At 30.7% G+C, this 24,467-nt stretch overlaps 2 protein-coding genes and 1 long non-coding RNA gene across 3 annotated transcripts; 1 reads left to right on the top strand and 2 right to left on the bottom strand.

Annotated features, from left to right (window-relative positions):
- Window positions 1-20: 20 nt before the first annotated feature.
- On the bottom strand, window positions 21-2,517 carry LOC105141898 (GTP-binding protein YPTM2-like). Its single transcript, XM_011049281.1, has 8 exons — window positions 2,273-2,517; window positions 1,745-1,817; window positions 1,495-1,542; window positions 1,348-1,395; window positions 965-1,036; window positions 706-861; window positions 489-592; window positions 21-291 (listed from the first exon to the last, which is right to left on the bottom strand). The coding sequence occupies exons 1-8, from the start codon at window positions 2,284-2,286 to the stop codon at window positions 195-197; spliced, it is 612 nt and encodes a 203-aa protein (XP_011047583.1). The 5' UTR covers window positions 2,287-2,517; the 3' UTR covers window positions 21-194.
- A 5,617-nt stretch (window positions 2,518-8,134) lies between these two features.
- LOC105141897 (uncharacterized) lies at window positions 8,135-9,830 on the top strand. Its single transcript, XR_845471.1, has 2 exons — window positions 8,135-8,455; window positions 9,429-9,830. It is a non-coding gene; the product is annotated as an uncharacterized LOC105141897 (long non-coding RNA).
- Window positions 9,831-11,202: 1,372 nt separating this feature from the next.
- On the bottom strand, window positions 11,203-14,388 carry LOC105141896 (zeaxanthin epoxidase, chloroplastic-like). The gene is made up of 6 exons (XM_011049280.1): window positions 14,051-14,388; window positions 13,756-13,902; window positions 13,103-13,168; window positions 12,848-13,010; window positions 12,278-12,506; window positions 11,203-11,971 (listed from the first exon to the last, which is right to left on the bottom strand). Exons 1-6 carry the CDS (start codon window positions 14,302-14,304, stop codon window positions 11,430-11,432), a joined length of 1,401 nt encoding a protein of 466 aa, XP_011047582.1. The 5' UTR covers window positions 14,305-14,388; the 3' UTR covers window positions 11,203-11,429.
- Between the last annotated feature and the right edge of the window lie 10,079 nt (window positions 14,389-24,467).

Genomic DNA, 24,467 nt, shown 5'->3' with positions numbered 1-24,467 from the left:
GGCATTCCTATTTTGTACAGTTGTTTTTAAAATCAAATACATTTAAAAGAATGGAAGTTTTAACAGAGGTGTTAACTGGCTAAGAAAACCAAATCATAACAAATAACCTTCATATCAAAGGATTGGTAGTAGACGAACTAGTTTTACATGCCAACATGGTTAAGGTCACAAGCCACCTTCACAACGGCTCTCTTCTAAGATGAGCAGCAGCCAGAATTCTGGTTCACAGGCTGTCCTCGAATCTGCACTGTTGGGGGCCTTGCGTTGTTCATGGCTGGCTGGCTTGCCATCCTGATAGACGAGAGCAAAAATGTAAGAGGCCAATTGTCTAAAACATGCCCATGTTAAAATACCCCACAATAAAGAAAAAGTCAGTTGAATTTGCAAGGCAAAACGGCCTCTAAATGCGGGAGAACTGTTCAGCTAGTAAAGAATGGATTTCATTTGTCAAAAAAGTTTTGGCAGCATTTGAATGAAATTAAAAGCACCTGTTCTTGATCTCTGCGGCCATAGCCATGAATGCCTGCTCAACATTGGTGGCATTTTTTGCACTCGTCTCAATGAAAGGGATCCCAATTTCATCCGCAAATGCCTAAATAAAGATGCAAATTCCATATTAGAACTTCCAAGACTTGTCAAATTGTAATGTGAACAAATACACTTTAACATGCAAAAGCAAAAAAGAAAGTACATTACTAAAATTACCTTTGCTGTCTCATAGGAGACGACTTTGTTAGCTGTGAGATCGCTCTTGTTTCCAACTAGAAGCTTGTTCACATTTTCACTTGCATAACGGTCAATTTCACTCAACCATTGTTTAACATTGTTGAAGCTCTCTTGATCTGTGACATCATAAACAACCTAACCAAGATGCCACAGAAATAAGACAAACCTCTCAAAGAGATGAAAAGTAAGGTATTATGTAAACAAGAAGAGAGAGGAAGAGATGAAGAGGCAAACTCACAATAATTCCATGAGCTCCACGATAGTAACTGCTTGTGATTGTCCTAAAACGCTCTTGTCCAGCTGTGTCCCACTGCATAATTGGTTAACCAGGAAGCACAATTAGTAATTGTGTATAGAAGATTGTCATGTCCAAGGAATTTAAACATTACCATCCATGCACCAATAAATAGAACAAGCAGCTTAAATAAACCATTGTGTATCAAAGATAGTTGCAACTACTGCAAACTTGAACCACCCTCCCCACCCGCAAAAAAGAAAGATAGACAAAACTCCATACAGCCATTTAAGTTGGATACAATTTCAATCAAAACCAATACAAATGTTGAGACTGAAATCCAGAAAAATAACTCAAAAGGTCATCAATATGATCTTATAACTTACAATTTGGAGTTTAATTGTTTTCCCATCCTGTTCCACAGTACGGATTTTCTACATAATACAGCAGAATTTAAAAAAAAAACCAATCCCATAATTATATTATTGAAGTAAAAAGGAAAAGCAAAAGAAAATGCCGAGATAATAGCTTACAAAGTCCACTCCAATGGTACTGATGTAACTATCCAGATATGAACCATCCTGGTAAGAAAACATATAAAAATAATTAAGAAACCATCATCAACGGTACACAATGCAGTGGATGCAAAAATATAGACACAGAGGATTGAATGATTTATTGAGAAGAACGCATATGCAAGTACAAATCGCCGAGCTTAAAACTTCACATGTTATTTAGATGAAATTGAAACAAACTAAGAAACCATGAATATAAGAAACTTACAGCAAACCTCAGAAGTAGACATGATTTTCCAACACCAGAATCTCCAATAAGCAAAAGCTTGAACAAATAATCGCTGCAAAAAAATAAATCAAAATCACATAGTTTTTTTTTCTTTCCATTTAGTAAAATCGTAATACATCCTTCTCGCAATTACATATTAAAATCAAAACCATTACTTGTTACAAAAAAAAAGAAATTTGTCTTCTAATAATTTTCCAATTAACATGCAAGTTGCAATCAATTCAATAACAAATTAGAAATAAAAGTCAACGGATCTGAAGTCAAAGTACATGGATCTAACTAATCAAAATCCACCATATTATCAAAACATAATCCAGCCAAAAGAATTTCAAAGACCAAACAAATAAATTTGCATTATTGCAAGTTAAAGAATCAATCAATTAACTACATTCAGATCCGGCATAATTGCATCCGTATGTAACATAATTATATATATATATATATATATATATATAAAAGATTCGAGTTTAACTAAAAGTATTTGCTGGTGATAGATTAAAAGCTTACTATTCAGGATTCATGATTTGCGTTGTTAATGGATCGATTGAATCGCGAGAGTTAAGGTTAGATACCGGAGAAAAGAGGGGTCTAGATTGCTGGTTCCGGCGAGAAATCGAACTAAAATACGAGTTGATCGCCGAAGAGCTAGAGCGAGAGGATAGAATCGAGGAGAAACTGGGGTTTCAGGAGAGAGCCCGAGAGGCAAATACGTGTTGTGCTCTGTTGTATCGATTTTTATTTATTTAAAACAGGAACTCAATTTTGTCGGAATTTATTTCAAGTGGTTGTGACGTACCCCTTTGGTTTGTTGCTTGCCACGTGCTCTACAATCTCCACCCATATTGCCCCTTTCCTTGATTAATTGCTCGTTCGCATCAAACATAATAATTAATAATTATAAGAAGTTTTAATAATTATATTAGTGGTAGTTTCATTTAAAAAAAAATCCATTTTTTTTATAAATATTTATTAGTCTGTAATCACTCAAACAATGACTTCTTTACAGCTTAAATAGTTTTTTCTCTCTCTTTGATGACAAGATTTTTTTTTTATTATTATTCTTAATTGTACAAAACGGTTTTTTAGATAAAAATGTATTTTTGAGTTGTAATTCTACAATACTATTATTAATAATTATAACTACAAGATAATTAATTAAGTCAGCGAGTGATAAATAAACTTTATTATGTTATAATAAATAAAAATATTCAATAGTATATATTAGGGTTACGCAATAATTACTTAAGTTAATGAGTGATAAGATAAATTATTATAATACAATAAATAAAAATATTTAACAATTTATTGCTTTGAAGACACTATGATTATAGTACTTTCAAATAACTATAGAAATTGTCTAGTGACATAGATTAATTTCATTTATAAAAGTCCCATAAGTTTTAGGCCTACATACGTGCAACGAGATTTCTACATATGTACATGAATATTAAAAGCGCAATGTTTTCAATTAATTTATACATTCATTTTTAACATGAAAAACCTTAATATATTTTAAAAAATAAATAATTAAGCATGAAAGGTAATGAAGTTTTGAAAACTTTAGGATTAAGTTACGCTTTTCACGACCATGTGCATTTTAAACTAAAGTTTATGGACTTGGATGTGATTTTGTTTTTAGACTCTTGTTTCTAAAAAAAACAAATCGTCTATGGGAATAAGAGACTATTTGAATTTTAAATTAATAAACTAGGAGAAGAAATAATGTACATGAAGAGAAATAGAATGTAGATTGCAGGGAATGTAAAACCCTGGCTCAAAAATAGGTAAATTAGAGTTAAATAAATGGAAATTTTAAATTGAAAATGATAATATAGAAAGGAAATTTTTTATGAATTGGGATAAAACCCTTAGTGCTTTAACTTAAATTCCAAATGAAATGAATAATTAAAAATTGGCACTCAAAATTTCAATTAGTGATAAATTAATTACCTAAATCTCGATAAGGTAAAATAAATTTTGTAAATTATATTAAAAATAAGTCTCAAAAATATTTTTTAATTCTAAATAAATTAATAAATAGTTTATATGCGAGTCATATTAATCGTTAATATAAGCCCCACGAAAATAATCTTGTAGTTTTTAAACTGAAAATTAATAAAGATTTGAGAACTTGTAATTATTTGTGAAATAATAGATGTATGTATTTGAAAAATTGTAATGAGATGAACTAAAGCTAGATTATGATTTCACGAGTGGTTATGTTGTATTAATGATGATTAATGCTTACCATGGTGAAAAAAGAATTCATTAGAGGATAATGAAAAGTGTTAGATTGAAATCTGATGTAGCCTTGACGTGTTTGTAGAAATTCATTAGACGATAGTTGTTAAACGTTAGAAATTACAATATATATATATATATAATTGATAATGTTAAGCACTGCAGTTGAAAAGTATTTTTAAAAAAACTAAAAATTTTTATTTTAAATTAATATATTTTTAATATTTTTAAATTATTTGGATATAATAATATCAAAAATAATTTTTAAAACATAAACAAATATTATTTTAATATAAAAACCACTAAAATTCTATCCGTAAAATCCATCCAATTACTTTGAAGAGGCTAATTGGATAATGGAAAACAAATTAAAGGAACACTTATACTGAATACATTGATGCATGAATTTGTGTCTTCTTGTCTCATCATAATCCGTTTACTACTTTACCAAGTTGATAATTTGTTGGGTATACTTTGGTTATAGTTTTCAGATTAAGGGTATAATTTTTTATTTTTTATTCACTCAAAAAATTACTAAACTCACAAGGAATATCTTCTTCTTCTTTTTTAACATAAATTGGAACTTTAAGAATTATGAAAAGTTTAATGTGGAGGTTAAGGTTAAGCAAAGCCCTGTTCTTTAAAAAAAATAACTCGTGGTTGATTGGATAAAAACAAAAATCAATGCGCTGTCAAACGCGTTTTCTAGCATCAGATTTCCCATATCGTTTTTTTTGTGAATTAAAAATATAATGTGCTTCTTTAATAAAATAAATAAAAAATTATATATATTAATAAATATTAAAAAAATTATTAAAACTAAATAAAAATTAAGTTATGAAGCTAAAAGATTGAGTTAATTATATGAAAAGTATTATTATTATTTTTAATCCAAGCCAAAACCATTATAGAGAGATGTAAAAATAGAACATGTGATAAAAAGTAATGCCATAAAATTTTATGACAAAAAAAAGATCGAACAATATTTAGTTAAACAAAATAAAACAATATAGCTATCAAATAAAATAAAATAAAATTATTATGAAAGGTTGTTTAAAAAGATCATTTACTTGTATATTAAATTGTATATTAAAGAGTAGATGGTACATTCTTTTACCTTTATTTTTTAAATAATATAAATGATGCATTATCTACTAATCTAATTTTCAATTATTGAAGTTTTGCTGGACAGTATGGCCATGGATTTATTTTTTTAAAAAAATATTTTCAATTTATTATTAATAAAAAATATATAAAACATTTTAAACACATTAATAAACTTATTAATAGCTTCAAATAGCTCAAAAACTTAAAATTAATATGAAATGAAAAAAATTTACCATCTCAATGATGAGATAAAAAACGAAACATTGAAATGAGATTTTCCTTATAAAATAAATTTGTTAACACTAAAATCAATCTTTTTCATAAACAAAATTAATGTTAATCAAAATTTTTTTTCTTTACCATTAGAATTCAACAGTTCTTTCTTTTTTCTCTTGAACTATGAATTAAAAAATAAAAAAAATAAATTTTTATATTAAAATTAAAATTTTAAAATATTAAGGGATAAAAAATATTATTTAAAAAGTAGGACGATCAAAGTAAACTTTTCATCTAAATTTTTATATCACCACTTATTTTCTCTGCCTTTTTTACTTTGGTTGTCTAACTTTAAATCATGTAATTTCTTAACAAATTTACTTGAATAGACCATCAATTAAGTCATAGAAAGAAAAAATTGAAAAAAATGTTGAAATGAATGGAAAACAAGAGTATCGTGGTAATCTACAATATTTGTGTGAACAGTAGCATAAGCTACAATGATTTATAAGCTACAATGATTTTCTCACGTCTTTTAATATTTTATATAATATTAAAAGTATATCAACAAATTTAACGAGATAAATTTATTAATAAGATAATAAATTATTTATTATTTTATTTATTATATTAGCACGTGACTTGTGTTACATCCCGAGTTGCACTATTTTTTTTAATGAAAAAAAAAGAATGTCCATCTAGGTTTCGTTGCCTTACCTATCAAAACTTTTTAGAAGAAAAACGAGTGTTTATCCAAATCAAAATTATTTTTAACAAAAAAAAATAAACCACCATCCCAAGATTAAAAAATGTTTTATTTTTTAAAATATAAAGATATCGATATATTAAATTGACTTGTATTTTATGACCTAACTCATCAAAGGAATATTAAAGTAAAAAAAACCAAAATTTAAAGATAATTTTTTTTTTAATATTGAGATAATGAATTATTAGATTAATCTGGGTTTCATTATTTAACCTATCAAAGTCGTGAATTGAAGCTAAGATTCCAACATGTTTTATTTTAATATATAATACGTGAATCTGGTAATGAACTCAACTTTGTGTAATTGCATTATTCTTTTTAAAACTATTTTTTTTATTTAATTATACTAAAAAAACTCATAATTGTCAAATCAAAATAAATAAAATATTAAAAACAACATGGAGAAAATATCAGAAAGAAAAATAAATAAAGATGGAAAAAATCAAATGAAAAACAACACAAAAAAATATCAAGGGGTAGCTCATGTATCTAGGCCTATTATTTCTTTTTTATTTTTATTTCAGCTCCACCTAGTAAAACATTTAACAGGCTACACATTTTCTATTGTCACAATTTCCACCTATAATTAGTGGATGGAAAATCAGACAATTGTCCCTTAGGGTTAAAACCCCCTTTTTTTCTAGCTCAAAACAATTATAAAACATTTGAAGGACTTGGAAAACCTCATTTTTAGTATTAAATCACCATTTAATTGCTTAAAAATTTCAAACTTCCACGTATGTTTTTGGCCAAGATAAATTGAAAAAAAAACCTAAATAAAATGTCCCTAAATAAATTAAACTCATTGATATCAAGAATAATGAGTTTCATTGCTAAAAAATAATTGTTTTGTCAACTTTCTTTCTTATTATTGTAATTCAGCTACTCTCTCTAATCTCTTAAGCTCAAGGACCAAAATAAAATAAAATAAAATTAAGTTTTGGATCTAAAATTATAATTTTGAAGTTATAATAACTAAAAATGATTTTTTTTAACAAAAAAGGGCACGAAGGCGGTAATAATATTTTTTTAAAAGGGACTTCAAATATTTCATGATATATAATGTTAGTCCTCTCATTTTTAATCCTTCTTAAACAATAAAATTGGATTATTTTTTTATGAAACCAAGTACAAAAAAATAGAAAGATGAGATTTTATGATCAATATTACTATATAAAAATTAGATCAAAATAAATTATTAACTTCAAATCCTAATTAACCTAACATTAAAGGATTTAATTGAAAAAGAAAAAACAATGGCTATAAAAAGAAAAAAAGGGCTACATTTGACATTTTTTTATAAGAATAAAAGGAAAGCTATTTTTTATTTTCTTTCATTTTGGTCTCCTCGCTTTTAATTCCTTTAAAAAAACCAAATATAATTTTTTATTGTTAAACCAAGCACTAATTTAATGACGGGTTACCTTGTGAGAGACTTGATAATCATATAAAAGATAAATACAAACCAATTTTCAATCCCAATCAATATAATATTAAAAAATTAAATTAAAAATATCAACCATGAAAGAAAAAAAATAATTGCAATCCACCATTAATTATCTAACCATTCATAATGGATTATTTAGTTCTTTTATTTTTTTTTAATTTTAATGTTTACATATGTTAATATATATTAATATGATAAGTAATATTTAAATCAGTTAATTATCATATAGATATATTTTTTTAAAAGAACTTTGATACTTTACTTATATAATTTTTTTCATGTATTTTTTTTTAAATTTTATTTGAAAACAAATTTACATGTTTTTTTTTCTCACATTGAAAATGCTTTTTCTAAAGTCTCAATTTATTTTGTATGTGTTTTGTATTGTAATGTATGATGATTTTTAGTTAACAATATATGAAAATAATATATATTTTTTATTTTTAAAATCAACTCATCATAATTACTATAAAAGCACCTAAAAATCATTACTTTTTAAAAATAGAAGATAATTTAAAAAACGTTTTGAAAAAACATATTATAACGCAAATAGGCGTAACCCTCTTTTACAAGGGCAACGTACGTCCAAAAAAATGAAGAAAAGATTAAGAAAAGAAAACTCAATTGCCATGTCCATCTCTTTCTGCTTCCCTACCTCCTTATCTCCCTCATCCTCTCTCTTACTAAATTCACAAGATGCAGAGATCATCGAAAAGTTCCAGAGTGACTGAAGAGCTGTTCAATCACGCAAGCACAGACACAGACCAACAAGAACTTCCCACGTATGATCCACTTTCTCACATTGGAAAGAAGGAAAAGTCTCGTCTCAGATCTGCTGAGTATGCAATCCATGTCATCCCTCTTGTTCTTGTTCTCTGTGCCATCATCCTCTGGTTCTTCTCAAACTCCCCAGGTTCTCAAGTCCTCTCTTCTTTCTATTTTGTCACCCTCCCTTTTGTTTATTTTCTGTTTATTTTCTCAAACAATACAGTGACTGATTGATTGCGTTATTTACAGCTTTATTCTTTAATCAATCTAACCATTTTTATTCAATTCATGTACTTACCTGTACAGTGATGCTATCTTGTTAACTAATCAGCTTAAGGGTTGCTGTTAGACTGAGAATGGTAGCAAATCTATAAAACGAACTGTTTTAGGAATACACTAGTTTTTTTAATTCTAATCCATCGCCGCCGCTGCTCGGGTATTTTTTTTTTAAATAAATAAGTAAAATTTTCAAATGTGTTTTTTTTACAATAAAAATTCAAATTATAAATAAAAAATCTATACATACATTTAATTAAATAAATCGCAAATTATTTGTGTTAATACAATTTCATCTTTTTGTTGGTTGATGAGATTATATGGAAGAAGATTTGTCGAACAATAGTTGCTTTCACTTTTTGGATTACAGAATTTTACATTATTTTTTTTTAAATTTCTTTCATTTGCTTTTTGATTCTTAGTCAATCCTGGTGTTTATACTAACTTCCCAGTGACCCTTTTGCCTGTTTTTATCCTCTGTTCTGACCTGGGCTTTCAAAAATCAGGTTTCTGATTTCTCAATGCTACGGAGGTCACACTATCTTGTATCACAGATTTGTATGTGGAAATTGTTTTCCTTCTCTTTCCTTTTGTTTTGTTAGCTAACCCATTTGTTATTTTTTTCCTAATCTTTTGTCATACTGAATAATTACGTGATTACTAGAATCCCATGCATTGAACGGTACATAATTTCTCTTATCCGCAGATGAGCAGTGTAGTGACTGTAAATTTTTAAACTGCTGCAGAAAAACCATTATATTGATTAAAGCATGCGCATGTTATGCAATTATTTTTTAATTAGATCATTTTCTGATGACGCAGTTTAATTGTTTTTTTGGCAGAGCCAAGGATTTGAGAATCGATAACGTCGGCAATGGTGTTAATTCATGGAACAGGTTGCTGGCTGGCTTTCCTCTTGGCCAAAAGAAGAAAAGAAGCGAAGGGCACTCCAAACAATCTTCCAAAGGGCGGGGATTGGAGCCTATTGCCGGCGACAATTATGGAGGAAGGTGGTATCAAGGCAGATTACTCCCAAGCAAATCCACCGGACTCCTAGCCAACGATCATGATGATTCTTACCAGGACTGGTACCTCTGATCACCATAATTTGTGCTGCAGAATTCTAGCCAACAGACTTGTATTCTTCTATATTTAGCTCACTGTAATTCCTGCATTACTGTATACAATCTCTATAAATTAGATACCATATTACAGTAATAAGATGAGGAGAATTTCCATTGAAACACTCTCTCTGCGACTTCTATATGGTATCAGAGCTCCACCACTCCAACGAGACCACAATCCTCTTATTCGACACGTCTTCCTCTCAACATCCAAACAATCAACCTTCCTCTCCAATCGAAATACCACTGGTTGCAAATTAAAGAGAAACTAACTCCCTCCAACTTTCCATTGTGGCGTGCCCAATTCAAATCTCTTCTTATGGGGTACGACCTGCTGGATTATGTCACTGAATGTTTGGTGTATCCATCCCTTGATGACACCCACATCTGCCCTCAACAAGTTAATCTTCAGTGCCATTCTTGCCTAACACTTCCTTTTGTTTTATTTTTTTTTATGGAATTGACCCTAAATTAACTTCCTAATAAAAAAAAAATTGTGAAAAGCTTAAAACACCCCTTGAACTTAAATTATTATTATTTTATTTTAAGGATATTTTTGTATTTTCTTTATGTGTTTTAATTGTTTATTATTTTTTATATTTGTGCAAATATCAAAGCATCCCCCGCTTAAATTATTATAGCAAAAAAATTACCGTAAAAATATAAAAAAATCTCGACACAGGTTTGGTTTTTTTTTTTTTCCTTAAAAGTTATTTGAATCATTTTACTATATAATTAAAATAAAAAAATATTTACTTATCTCTACTGATAAACAAATAAACCATGTTGAAAGGCTTTAATTTCTTTAAAAGTTTTTGTTAAGTTTTCTAGGTGAAGGAGCAAAAACACCATTACATTATTTTAACCAAAAAAATAAAGTGTCTAGGGTTGAAGTAAAAAAATAAAAATAAAATTACAGGGTATCAACAATCAATCTCATAATTAAGGAGGCTTAATGGCGCATTTGGTTTCCTTACCTGCAATATTTTCTCAGCTTGGTCCTCTTATAATCTGTTTTGCTATTGTCATCCTCATAATACCTAATCTTGTCATTGTTAGGTCTTAAATCATGTTGTTAGTTTTTCTAGGTATTACATGTCATTTAAACATTAAAAATAACTTGAACTGAAAATATTAGTAAACAATTTAGCATGGCAATTTGAAAATTCTATTAGCAGGGGACCAAATTCAAGAAAATATTTTTAATTGTGGACATTGATTAACGTCGAAGTCTGAAAATCATGGAGTGGCCACAGCGACATTTCTGTTGGTGGATACCAGGAAAGACTACATTTTGCAATGATAACCATCAGAGCCTTCAAAATGCCTAAATTGTCCTTATGGGATAAGTTCTGTCATTAACTTTTCTGTAGAACGGGTGATTGAACTTTTACTCGTGTAACTTGTTAACACCTACTTTTCCTATTAGAAGTCATTTGTCCTTGAAGCTTGCGAGGAGTTCTTCTCGAAAATGAGGGAGCTAGACATAAGATGGGCAAACACCATTACCTTACTAACTTATCAGAAAAAAAGGGGAAAAATACACAAGAAAATTCTTTGCATAGCTATATATTAGGATGACACTAAATGCTGTAAACATTATGAACTCAAAGTGACAATTCATCTGTAAAATGAAGTGTATAAAGGTCTCTATACAATGGAAAGAGAGATTTTGCTGGCAGCTATGATGGTGAATCCTCCCTGTTGTTCTTTATTGTATCATTGTTGCTTTGGGACTTCAGAAGTTTGTCTTTTTCGCGAAGGTTCACATTCAAAGTTTGTGTGTTCCAAAATTGGACCAAGCCTAACTAGCTTAGGTATGACTACATTGTTCCTAACAGAACAGACAACCGGGTTCTCCCACTGCAAAAGAGACCCCACAAGATTGGCTCGTACGGTTAAAGGAAAGACACGAGGCCATCTTTCGATTCCATATGACTTCATAGCATCCTCTACAGATGTGGGTCCAGAGTTGATTGCATTTGCAAGCTTTCTTGCTAGAATCACTGCATCCTCCAATGCACAACAAGCACCTTGCCCCAGATTAGGAGTCATTGGGTGCCAAGCATCTCCAACCAACACAGTCGTTCCGGTTGATGGGGGAGGGCTTATGGCTGGCCACAGCCAACGATCCACCAGAGGAGTTTTACTGATTGTTTCATCTGGGGTTAGATCTATTAAGTTCAGTAGCTCAGATGGCCAGTTCTTGACCAGTTCTTTAGCCTGTTTCTTCAACACTGATGGGTCAGTTGTCTTTGGACCTAAGTATTGTTGAAAAATGTCAAATCATATACGAAAAGAAGCTACGTTTCATGAATATGCATTATGCTGTTCTTAAAGTGATATGTAGAACCAGAAACCCCATGAACACATCATCTAAATGACATCAGTGAAGAGTTCAGAAAAAAGAACCATTGGTAGAAGGCACTTTGATTGCACTAACCAAAAGCGTGCTTTATTTTCTAGGGCTAAAAATCATGTTTCTATCTCAACTTACCAACTTCCTTAGGTGAAGAATCAGCATTTCATTGAATTAGAAGCAGATCACCAGGATTAGGATCACTGACCTGGAGATGGGCTGTTGAAGCAGATAAACCAGTACACTTTTGTAGGAGAAACTGGAACATATCCAGCACGCAATCCCCTCCCGTAGACATAATTCACTCGTGGTTCAAACGGCTGCCCATTGGCATAAAATCCAAGTCCTCGGAATGCACAGTGCCCCACATACCTAGGCTCGGAGAACCCCATCCACTTTGCAACTGGAGACCGAATGCCATCACAGCCAATTACAATCTGTTGAAAGGTATAGAGTAAGCACAGATTAGATAATAGAAAGACTGACATATGTTGTAAACTGGTGTTTATGTATTTTCTATATATAACTTTCTCCTGCATTTATGTCGAAATGATTATAGCTCATGAAACGCTCATCTAAGCACAGTAATGGAATTGATCATTCGGTACAGAGCTCATTTCAATTCTGGTGAAATCGCAACTTGTTTCTTATTATTTGTAAATGTAGAGGCAGACGGGAAGCATGATCACTTGACAAGGCCAATAAGTCTTAGTTAGGTCAGGACTAAGCTCTCAGCTTCGCATAGAGTAAATTTAACAAGATATTGAAATTGATTAACCTTTGCAAGTAGCCTAGTGCCGTCCACAAGTTCCAGAAGCATTTTCCCATTTTCTCTTCTCTCCATCCTTGCCAGCCCTGAAGAGAACTGAACTGCTGCTGATGGCAGCTTAATGGCAAGAGTCTCTAGAAGTATTTTCCTCTCTACCGCTCGAACTTCTTGGCTGTGCGATAATGTTATGAAAAAACCCAAAAATTACTTCCTTTTTGAGACTAAAAGAAAAGGGGAAGTCCATGTTTTTGAAAAAACCAATACCTCTCATCTTCATCTTTGAACGTGAAGGAACGCAGTTCCCTTCCATCGTCTGACTTCACCACCATCCTGTAGAGCTAAGAACAAGTTCAGAAGAGAATAACAAAGGCATAGAAGAAGTTTTCGATGTTGGGTAAATTTCTTGTCAGGAATTGGCTTATTTCTTCTTTGGTAGAAAAAGGGAGGATATACAGTAAGCTCGAAACCCAACCCTTCAAGGCAGACCATAAATTACCTGCCTCAAAGTGCAAAAACCATTTCCGCAAAATAGCAAGGATAACAGAACAAACCTAACTATATGTACTTGAGTTTGCATCCAGGAAATTAAACACCAAATGACCCATTTTGTTAGGAAACATGTATCCTGAAGGATCGTCCTCGGCCATCGTGGTATTTGCAAAGGACTGTGGCATATTGTTTTTCATGTATGGGGTTTTGTTTTTGTTTTGCTCAGCAACTTAGACAAATCCAAATTACAAGTCCGATTTACTAATATATATCTAATTGAATACACATAGGAGAATTTACCGATCAGTAAATAACAGAGAATGCAACAATCGAGTCCTTCAAGCAATTTCTAACAGTTTGTGGATTAACAACAGAAATAATGATGGTCAACTAGCATGTATAATTCGAACCAGAAATGGAAGATATACCCTTGAATTTCAAGAAATTGGCTCCTAAGGTCACTTCCAACCCCAATGGCATCCAGTACCCTCCATCCATTCTTGAAAAGGGTAAGTGAGGTCCCACCAGTTCTTAGTGATTCTGCTTGCTCAAGCACCAACGACCGAACTCCGAGCCTATATAGTAGTCTCAAATTAATTAGCTAGTCAATTAGCAGCCATTTAAACCATTCACCTTCTATTTCTTTTTAAACACTAAAATAATAAAATCAATTAGTTCAGAACATCCTTGTGTGTTATTCTACAGTTTGGATGATGATATAACCTTTGTAGGGACACTGCAGTGGCAAGTCCAGCAATCCCAGCACCCACAATGACTATGTCTTCTTCACTAACATCATCGGTACTTATTTTAGCTTCAATAACTGACAAAGAGTTGTTTTTCTTATTTCTTGCTCGGACAAGAAGCCAGGATTTTCTTCTTGAAAACGGTCTAGCTCTGTGAGGGGAACGGTGCAAAGAAGATGCAGATGAGATATGAGAGTTGAGAGAGAGAAGAGAGGGGGAAGCTATAGCCATGGATGGACGTTTTTAAGAGAAACAAGTGGTGGAGGAGAAATAGAGTTTACCCGGGAAAAAAGATATTTTTTATTTGGATTTAGAGGCCTTTTTAAGCTATGGCTATAAAGTGAGCCAAGTGGGCTTATATGGGTCTGCTAGCAAAGAAGTGCAACATATCTCTACTTCCTCTTGATTTTGGGCTGCTTGTACATAAAAAGTCAACTTGACTTGTATGTATTCAGTTTTCTAGAGGAAAATAATTAATAGCACGTTTGATGAGATATGATATAATGTAATTAATTATGTAATGCAATTCAGAATATAATTTAATGAATTGGGTCGATGGATTAAATTATTTTTTTAATAATTATTTTTTTATTTTTATTTTTATGATAAGAAAATTCTTACCATTAAATTATATCTGATTACTCTTAATCATGGAATGACTCATTATATATATATATATATATATATAAAATGAGTCATCACAGTCATAATTTTTTATTATATTACAATTTTAAGAATTACATAATTAAACACAAAAATATAACGGACCATTACACTATATAAATCATTACATATAATCAAATAATATGTAAGAAAGCATTACTGGATTATAGTTGTTAAACCATGTTTTTTTCGAATTATTCTCTATATATGGAACACTATGGATGAATATCGAATCTTAGATTAGTGGAGATATCAGTAAAATCACCCAAGTAAGCTGGTGTTGTGGTTGGGGATTGGCCTTCCATGTAGAATGTGAGTGAATTGTAAGTAGTTCATTTATTGTTTGTTTTTGTGTTTTAAAAATAATTTAAAAAAAATTAATTATTTTTATTTTTATTTTAAATTAATTTTTTTGATATTTTTTGATTATTTTGATATACTAAAACCAAAATAATTTAAAAAATAATAATAAAATATTATTTTAATATATTTCTAAATAAAAAAAGTAAAGGAATTGCTACAAACTTCAACAATTTCCAGAGGAGAATAGTCTGTTAATTTTCCTTGAAATTGTCGAAATCGTCTTCAATATAAGAAAAAAAATATAAATTATTTATGCAGGTATATGTCTCATGTTATAACTTGATTTAAAAATAAAATAAAAATTGTGATTTTATTTTCTTGGAAACTAAAGATTGAAGATGAAAAAGAAAAGGAAAACTGATCATATACAGCAAGAGAAATAGTAAGCTGCTTAATAGGTACTAGCTAACTTCCTCACAATTTATAGCAGAGTGGATCAAAAATTATTTTTAAACAAAAAAAAGTGTGAGCAATTTCTATACATTATTTAGATTGAGATTATTTTTTATTATGAATCGAAAAATTGAAACATGTATTTAATAAAATAAATAAAAAATCATATACATGATTAAATTTAGAAAAAAAAGTATTAATGTAAATTAAAGATCAAATCTCAAAATTGAGAATTAGATACAAATTAAAACGTACAATCTCATGTTGCAGGGAGCTATTCAATCCTTTTTTTTTTTAATTCAAATTTAAGAAAAGCAATAATTTAAGTTCTATCAAAACAAAATAATTTACTAATATAATTTTTTTTATATAATTAATATTTTTTTTCAATAAAAAAGTATAGTTTTTTGAATAATGTACTTCATTTAATAAAAACTAAAAGTGATTAATAAAAACTAAAAGTGATTAGAATAAATATTCAAAAGCAATAATTAGCAGTGTTTTGGAAGATAGTAAGATCTGATTTGGTTACCAGCTAGTTATCCATTATTTCTTATCAAAAATAAAAATAATTAGTAATGGAATTAGTCGTGGTGCACGCAAGCTAATCTGGATACCCACATTAAAAAAAACAATTTGATTGCTATTGCCATCCCTCTTGAATTCAAAAATGTATTAACTCGACTTATTCATGATAAATACGTATATTGATAGTGATATATAGACATGTTGTTCGGCTTAGCATATCATGTCCAATGTCGGCATCACACGTCTTTTGCATTTAATTTCACTACCAAACGAATTCACCACTTAACTAGCTAGTCTGCGCGCCACTTTCATGGCATGATTTTTTCTCCTCTTTTAATTTGTTTTTTAAAATATTTTTTTAAATATATTAAAATAATATTTTTTATTTTTTAAAAATTATTTTTTAATATCAATATATCAAAATAATATAAAAACATATTAATTTAAAATAAAAATAATTTTTTTTTATTTTTTTTAAAATATTTTCCAATCACAATATTAAACATTACTTGATAAGTTATGATGATTACTTGCTATGTCGCTATGTTTTTCCTTGTGTCAAATAAATTTTTTTTGGTCATTAAATTTTTTTTAACCGTTGACAACCAATTTGTTTTTGACACAAAGAAAAATATATAATTGATAATTGAAAATCTTGTCTATGAATTTAATAAAATAATTTAAGAATTATTTGTAATAATTTCTAGACCATTGTAAATAATAAGCTAAAATTTTTTAAGAAATATATTTCTTTTTACCTTTTAAAAAAATTAAGTTCCCCATAACACCACAACATAGACCTACAAGCTCAGTTTTTTCCTTGTATTTACTAACATGTAACATTCATGTTGAATAAAAAAGAAGGGATACAAAGCACATCGGTTAAAATAAAAGATTATAAAATCTTAATGTTATCAATGTAAGTAATTGAAGCATGTTGTTCATTAGATGACCGTACTGTTTTGGAAGCAGCATAAGTAATATGTGTAAAGAATGATGTGAAACAAATCATGTGATCTGTAGCTCTAGTAACAATTATTTAAGAAGCTTTGACAGAATTTATAAGAAGAGGTGGGTGAGTTAAAGAAAAGGCAAATGCAAAAACAGAATGTTTTGGATTTGGATTAGAAAGTTAAGATACATTTGAAAGAGTACCTGCATGGTTTATATTGATTGAAGTTTCACTTTGAGTGGGGATTTCTAATTCTTTAGTTACAGATGAAGAAACTTAATTGACAGAAGATTAAAGATCTAAGATTAAGGTTTTGAATATTACTATAAGTTGCTGACATTATTCATAAATAATAGGCAGCTGAGGATCAGTGTATTCAGAAGCTTGATTTACATTACGAGGTGCATTCTTTCCTTTGTTAAACTTGTAATCGGGTGGAAATCGATGAATTTCATAGCACTTCTCCATAGTGTGGCCATGAATACCATAACAGGAACACATAGATCGGTCTTTTTAAGGATAAAAAAGATCTGTTACTAGCAAAACAAGTTGGAGGTGTTGTCCTAGTAAGTAATGCAGTGGTGTTCTGATTGAAAGAAACACTGAAGAAAAAATCATGCATCCCCTCTCCTCTTGAACTATAAGTGAGAAAACCTTGTTGATAGAAGGCGGTGGATCAATTAGTAGAATTTATCCTCAAATATATGAATAACTCTCATTCAATCCCATGAGGAATTGATAAACATGCCGCTGATGATGATAAGATAGAATAGTCTTCAAGGCTCCACATATACATGTAAGAATTGGTTGATGATTTCCTAACTCATCCCATAATCCTTTCATAGCAGTAAAATATGAATTGACAGAGTTATTCTTCTATAACAGAGATGAGATGCACTTCTGGAGCTGAAAGATGCCTGGTCCATTATGTTGAGAAAATTTATCCTGAAAATCATTCCATATTTCAGATGCATCAACAATATAAATGATGTCGTTAGCAATCTTTGTTAAAACAGAATTTAACAACCATGAGAGAACTATATTGTTGTAGCAAATCCATGCCAAACCTTGAGAATCAGATAGATTGGATGGCTTAGGCCAAGTGCCATTAACAAAATTGAGTTTGTTTTTGGTTGATAAAGCCATCATCATTGCCCTCTTCCATAAGTTATAATTTTCACCATTAGGTTGCTTCAAAACAATCATGGAGCCAGGACTCTCACCATGATGCAAAAAGAAAGGATTGGAAGAATCCATTTCTAAGGTAGCTTTAGCCATTTCCAGAAAACAAAGGGAAAAAAATGTAGAAAAGACAATGAAAAAGGTGAAGATGAAGATGTAGAAATTAAACTCAGAGAGATAGCTCTGATACCATATTGAAAATGAAAATATAAACTGATTTTATCTTATTCATTTAGTTAATTGGTTACAATATTCATATCCTACACTTAGTATAGTAATAGAATCAGTTATAAATAACAAACATAATAATAAACTTGACAAAAAAACTCTAACCACCTAAGAAGCTCATTGTAGTAGCTTTAAACTTCAGCTCATTGGTGCATATTTTTTATTGTAACAGCTGCAGACTTCATGTCACTTATGCATATTTAATACTTACTATCTCCTAACAATTTCAACCATCTTTATCACAATATTAATCACCATTATTTTACTACCATTACATACTATAATAATCAAATTATCTTGTAATAATTTAATTTATTAGAGATTTACCTGATTATTAATTTTAAAATTCATAAAAATTAATTGAAATATATGTAAGCTGGTCTAGACAATCTACTTGAATAATATATATATATATATATATATATATATATATATATATATATAATTCCAAATAACATATAATTTAATTCCTATATTATCATTTCTATCATATCTTTATTAACATCATTATTTTGTTGTCACATCAACTATCAATACAATAATTATTCTTATTATCACAACCACCACCAATCTCCCCCTCACCTTCACCTTCACCTTGATTAATGTTGCTATTATATATCTTGTTGCATTATAACAATAATTTATTTATCACAAATAACACCAATGTCACCATTGCCGCTAGCATTGTTGGTATATTTGACACCATTAATCATAATCATGTTATCATCATTCCATAACCATTATTTATATATACATACACTTTAAAAAATTATATTTAGGAATTTATTTTCTTGCAAATCAAATAAACTTAGGGCACAGTAACTTGGATTTTTGAGGTGTTTGGAAGTATAATGAAGGTTACTTTTTAAAATATTTTTATTAACAAATATATCAAAATAATATTTTTTATATGAGCACATTAAAATAATAAAAAAATAATTTTAAATAAAAAAATTGAAAAGGTATACCTGGAAAAAAGCCAAAAGACAAGAACATACGATACCATACACAACAAACTCAGCATAAATACCAGGATTTAACTCAATATGTCCATCTTTTTCTGCGTACAAAGAAGGCACCAATACAATATAGTTGAAAGAAAATACAAGACATTGTAAGGCAAACAAAAGGATGAATACATAAGATGTCTTTATTATGGCTAACACACTTAAGCCATGTAGTTTCCATTATATTCATAGCTATATAATGAAACTTAAAAGCCTATAATAATAAAACTAATCTGAGCATAATAAGGAAGTAAATAAATATATGAAAGTTACTCTAAATAGCAGGATTATTTTGAATTGACAATAGAATGGACAAGATGAAGAATTGGTGTAGATGCTCCTAGATTTTCTATTGAATTAATAGGATTTTGACAAACCATTAATTTGCTTATGAGATATTGAAACCATTGTGCAATTCGGCCTTTGGTGAAGACATCAACTATTTAATCTATAGTGGAGACATGTTGGACTTTAACATCATTATTGCAAACTTTCTCTTAAATTAAATAATAATCAATTTCCATATGCTTTGTTCTTGTATGGAATACTGGATTTGAAGCAAGTGCAATGACCTCAATGCTATCGCACCATATAATTAGTGTGTGTACGAGACCAATAGCTAATTCTTTAAATAACATTTTAAGCTAGTAGACTTCAGCCATAACAAGTGCTATTGAATGATATTTCACTTCTATACTCGAACGGGAGACCAAATTCTGCTTCTTGGAACTCCAAGAAACTAGGTTTCGGTTAAGAAAAACACCATAGCTATTAGTAGACCTTTTGCCATCTGGGTTGCCAGCCCAATCCGAGTCATAATAGGCATGTAATTGTAGAGGAGACGGTGTATAGAATAAGCCATGGTAATAATGCCCTTTAAGTAGCGAAGGACTCATTTCATGGCCTACCAGTGTGGAGTTCTTGGTTGATGCATATATTGACATAACTGGTTGACAGCATAAGAAATATCAGGACGTGTGATGGTGCAGTATTGAAGTGCCCCCAATGATTTGGCAATAAATAGAAGGATCGGAGATGAGTTTTCCTTTTGTACTGGACAGTTTGGTAGTGGCTATTGTAGGTGATGCAAATGGTTTAACACTAGCCACGTGAGACCTGTCTAAGAGATCAAAAATATATTTGGTTTGACATAAATGCAATCCTTCAAAAAATTTATCATCCTTCATACCTAAAAAATAAGACAAAGAACCAAGATCCTTGACATGAAAAATGCTTTGCAGATGATGAATGAGTGTGGAAACAGCTGAAGCATTAGAGCCAGTCATCAAAATATCATTGATATAGATCAATATAAAAATTTTAATTTTTACAGTATGTAGAACAAAGAGAGAGTAGTCATTAATGGATTCCTGGAAACTAAGCTTAAGAAGCTGTTGTGACAACCTGCGGAACTAGGCTCTTGGGGCCTGTTTGAGACTATAAAGAGACTTGTGTAGTTTGCAAATGTAGGTCGGTTTGGTGTCATTAACAAACCCTTTCGGTTGTTCCATGAAAACTTCTTCCTTTAAAAACCTATAGAGAAATGTATTCGACACATCTGATTATCAAATAGGCTAGTGAAAATGAACTGTAATTGCTAAAATAAGACGAATAGTAGTTGGCTTAATCACAGGGAAAAAAGTTTCATGGTAGTCCACCTCACTCTTTTGATCAAAGTCTTTGGCCACAAGTCTAACCTTAAAACATTCAATACTGCCATCTGGTCTTCTCTTAACTTTGTATACCCATTTATTCTTAACAATATGTTTATCAAGCGGGCGAGGACAGAGGGACTAAGTGTTATTTATCATCAAAACATTAGATTCCCTTCCTATAATAGCACACCATTATGGATTCGAAATTGCTTGAGTGTAGGATGTTGGTTCAGGAGTATTGAAGACCGCAAAAAAGGCTCATAAATGATGTCGGGTATTGTAGAACAATTTACATTCAGGAAAAGATTTGGGGTGAGAGTGACCTGTCCTTGAACGAGTTTGAATATTGGCTGGACAATGGGATTGAGGGAGGTATTATTGGGGTCTTCCAATAAAAATAGAGAAGGAGATATTGATGAAGTGTTAATATCTACATTAGTGGGATTTTCAGAATTTAAAATGGGAGAAGGAGGAGAACTATAATTGGATAAAATAGCTAAGGAGGAGTGGGTAGAGTTTGATGTCACAAGATTTGAAATTTCAGTTGAGAGGAAAGAAAGATTAGCTTGAGAAGCCTCAACAGCAGAAACGTTAGATAATAAAGTACTAGATATAATTGAACTGGGAATGATCAGAGGGTTACCTACAACAAAAGTCATACTTTGAAATGTGGTGTGGTTGGCTAGTTCCTAAGCTGGAAAAGACAACTCATCGAAAATGACATGTGAGGATATATATACTTGTTTAGTTCTTAAGTCAAGACATTGATATCCTTTTTGACAGTTAGAATAGCCTAAGAAGAGACACTTTTTACTTCGAAAGGCCAGCTTATTTCCAATATAAGGCCAGAGAAGTGGATAGCAAGCACATCCAAAAACACGTAAGTCTTTATAAAGTGGCTTAGTTTAATAAAGTAAAAAATAAAGCGTTTTATTAACTAATACTTTTGAAGGTAATCTATTTATTAAGAACACTGAAGTGAGGAACGCATCAACCTAATATTGGAGAGATAGATGAATGGGCTAGAAGCGTTAGTCCCATTTCTTGGATATGCCTATGTTTTCTCTTGGCAATCCCATTTTATTAAGAAATGTGTGGGCAAGTCAATCTATGGTATATCCCTTGTATAGTCAGAAAATATTTAAACTGGTTGGAAGTAAATTCACCATCATTTTCAGTTTGGATTTGTTTGATTGAGGTGGAGAAAATTGTTTCAGCAATGGTTTTAAACTTAACAAAAGTTGCGTAACACATCAGATTTTCTTAAGGATATAATTAGGAATATCTTGAATAATCATCAACAAATAAAACATAGAAGGAACAACCACCTACGGATTATATAAAGGATACTCATACATCAGAGTAGATTAAAGCAAGAGAAATAGAAGATAGATGACTAGATGTTGGGAAAGGTATTTTCGTAGCTTTGCCAAGTTGACAAGTTAAGCAAAAATCTACTTTATTTGAAGGACCAGTGACATAAAGTTTATTGGAATGGAATAAATTAACAAAAACAGAAGTAGCAGGATGCCCTAGTATGGAGTGCCAAGTGTCTACAGTAGCTTGAACTCCTACTGTTACCAAAAGACATGTGAGATTTTGAAGGGAAGTTTGGCACCCAGTTAGTGGATACAACCTATTGTCAACCATACCTCTAAGTAGGATTTTTCCTGTCAAGTTCTTTTTCACGAGAAAATCAGTAGCAGTTAATATAAAGTAACAATTATTATCTAAACAAAATCAATTGATAGAGATAAGATTGGTGGCTACTTGTGTGCAATGAAGAATGTTGTTTAGATAAAAATTGGATTTGCCAAGTTTAAATGTGGTAAAACAAGTATTTAGAATTTGCAGACCTGAACCATTTCCTATAGTCATAGTGCCAGAGTTATGATAGGAGTTTTGATGAGTGAGATTTGATGCATTTGATGTAATATGGGCATTAACATCACTATTCATGTACCAAAATTGATGATCAAGTGTGGCATCAGCTTCAACCACCATTGCTGCGAGATCTTGAGAAGGGAACCGTCCCTAATATGAATAATCGAAATGGTGAAAACAATCAATAACAATATGACCAATTTTACCATAAATTTGACAAATTGGGCGGTTGGATGAAAGTTGAGGAGGAGTTGATCTGGTTTGCTGGTGTGGCCGAGAAGTAGATGAAACTGTAGGCTATATTTTTATAGAAGATAGAGGAGGGCCTTTCTTTTGGCCATAGATAGGAGCCTTAGATTTGTGGGCAACAAAGGTAAAATGAATATGATCGGTGTCGCAAGAAGAGTGATTGAAATCCAGAAGATTTTCATAGCTTAATAATTCGGCTTAAAAATCTTCAAAAGTGAAATCAATGTCACGGGATGCAAAATTAAAAGAGGTGACAAATGGTGTATACGTAGATGGAAGGCCACTCAGAAGAAAGGAGATCAAGTCTTAATCATCCATAGGCTTACCAACCGCTGCTAATTAATCTGCAAGATGTTTGGCATTTTCAAGATACTCAAAACAAGAATTGGTACCTTGAGTCAATGTTTGTAGTTGTTGTTTCAGATGAGAAATGCAAGAGTGAGATTGAGAAGAAAAATGAGTCTGTAGGGCAATCTAGACTTGCTGAGATGTTTCCATTCTATAAATAGTGGAAACAAGGTTTTTAGAAAGAAATGCAAGGATCCATCCAATGAGACAAACATCTTTCTTCTGCCAAACAATATAGGCAGAATTTAATAAACAAGAGACTAGATGTTTTGGAGGACAGGCTTTAGTGCCATCAATAAAGCCAACTAAGTCGTGTCCTCGAAGGAGATTAAAGAATTGCATTTTCTAAGCCAAATAATTATAAGAGCCATTTAGCTTAATGAAAATAGTGGTTGTAGATGGTGGAAGAATGAGGGTAGGGGTGGGGGTGTCATTGGTGCTGACCATATAGATGATGTAAAAGCAGGAGAAAGAATTATGTAGAAAAGCGTGAGCTTGTAGTCAGGCTGATACCATGTAAGACAAATAAAAGGATGAATATAGAAGATATCTTTGTTATGGCTAACACACTTAAGCCATGTAGTTTCCATTATATTTATAGCTATACAATGAAACTGCAATACGTATAATAATAAAACTAATATGAGCATAATAAAGAAGTAAACAGATATATGAAAGTCACTCTAAATAGCAGTATTATTTTGAATTAATAACATAATAGATAGAATGAAGAATTGGTATAGATGCTCCTGGATTTTCAATTGAAGATTCTAATAGTCTAACAGACACTTGACATAAATTAAATTTTGAGTGACCACTTGTGTGAACTTCTTTATCTTTTATTGAAACTTAAAAGCATGGATAAGATTGTTGTTACTCACTTGACATATATATTCGAAAGAAATCCAAAAACTAATAGGAGCGACAAAAAAATGCTGGAAT

This window comes from Populus euphratica, unplaced genomic scaffold (genome assembly GCF_000495115.2).
Source record: "Populus euphratica unplaced genomic scaffold, PopEup_1.0 scaffold134.1, whole genome shotgun sequence".
In the NCBI taxonomy this organism is placed as follows: Eukaryota; Viridiplantae; Streptophyta; class Magnoliopsida; order Malpighiales; family Salicaceae; genus Populus; species Populus euphratica.
The sequence above is the reverse complement of the archived record's forward strand: the minus strand, read 5'-3'. Positions and strand labels throughout refer to the sequence as shown.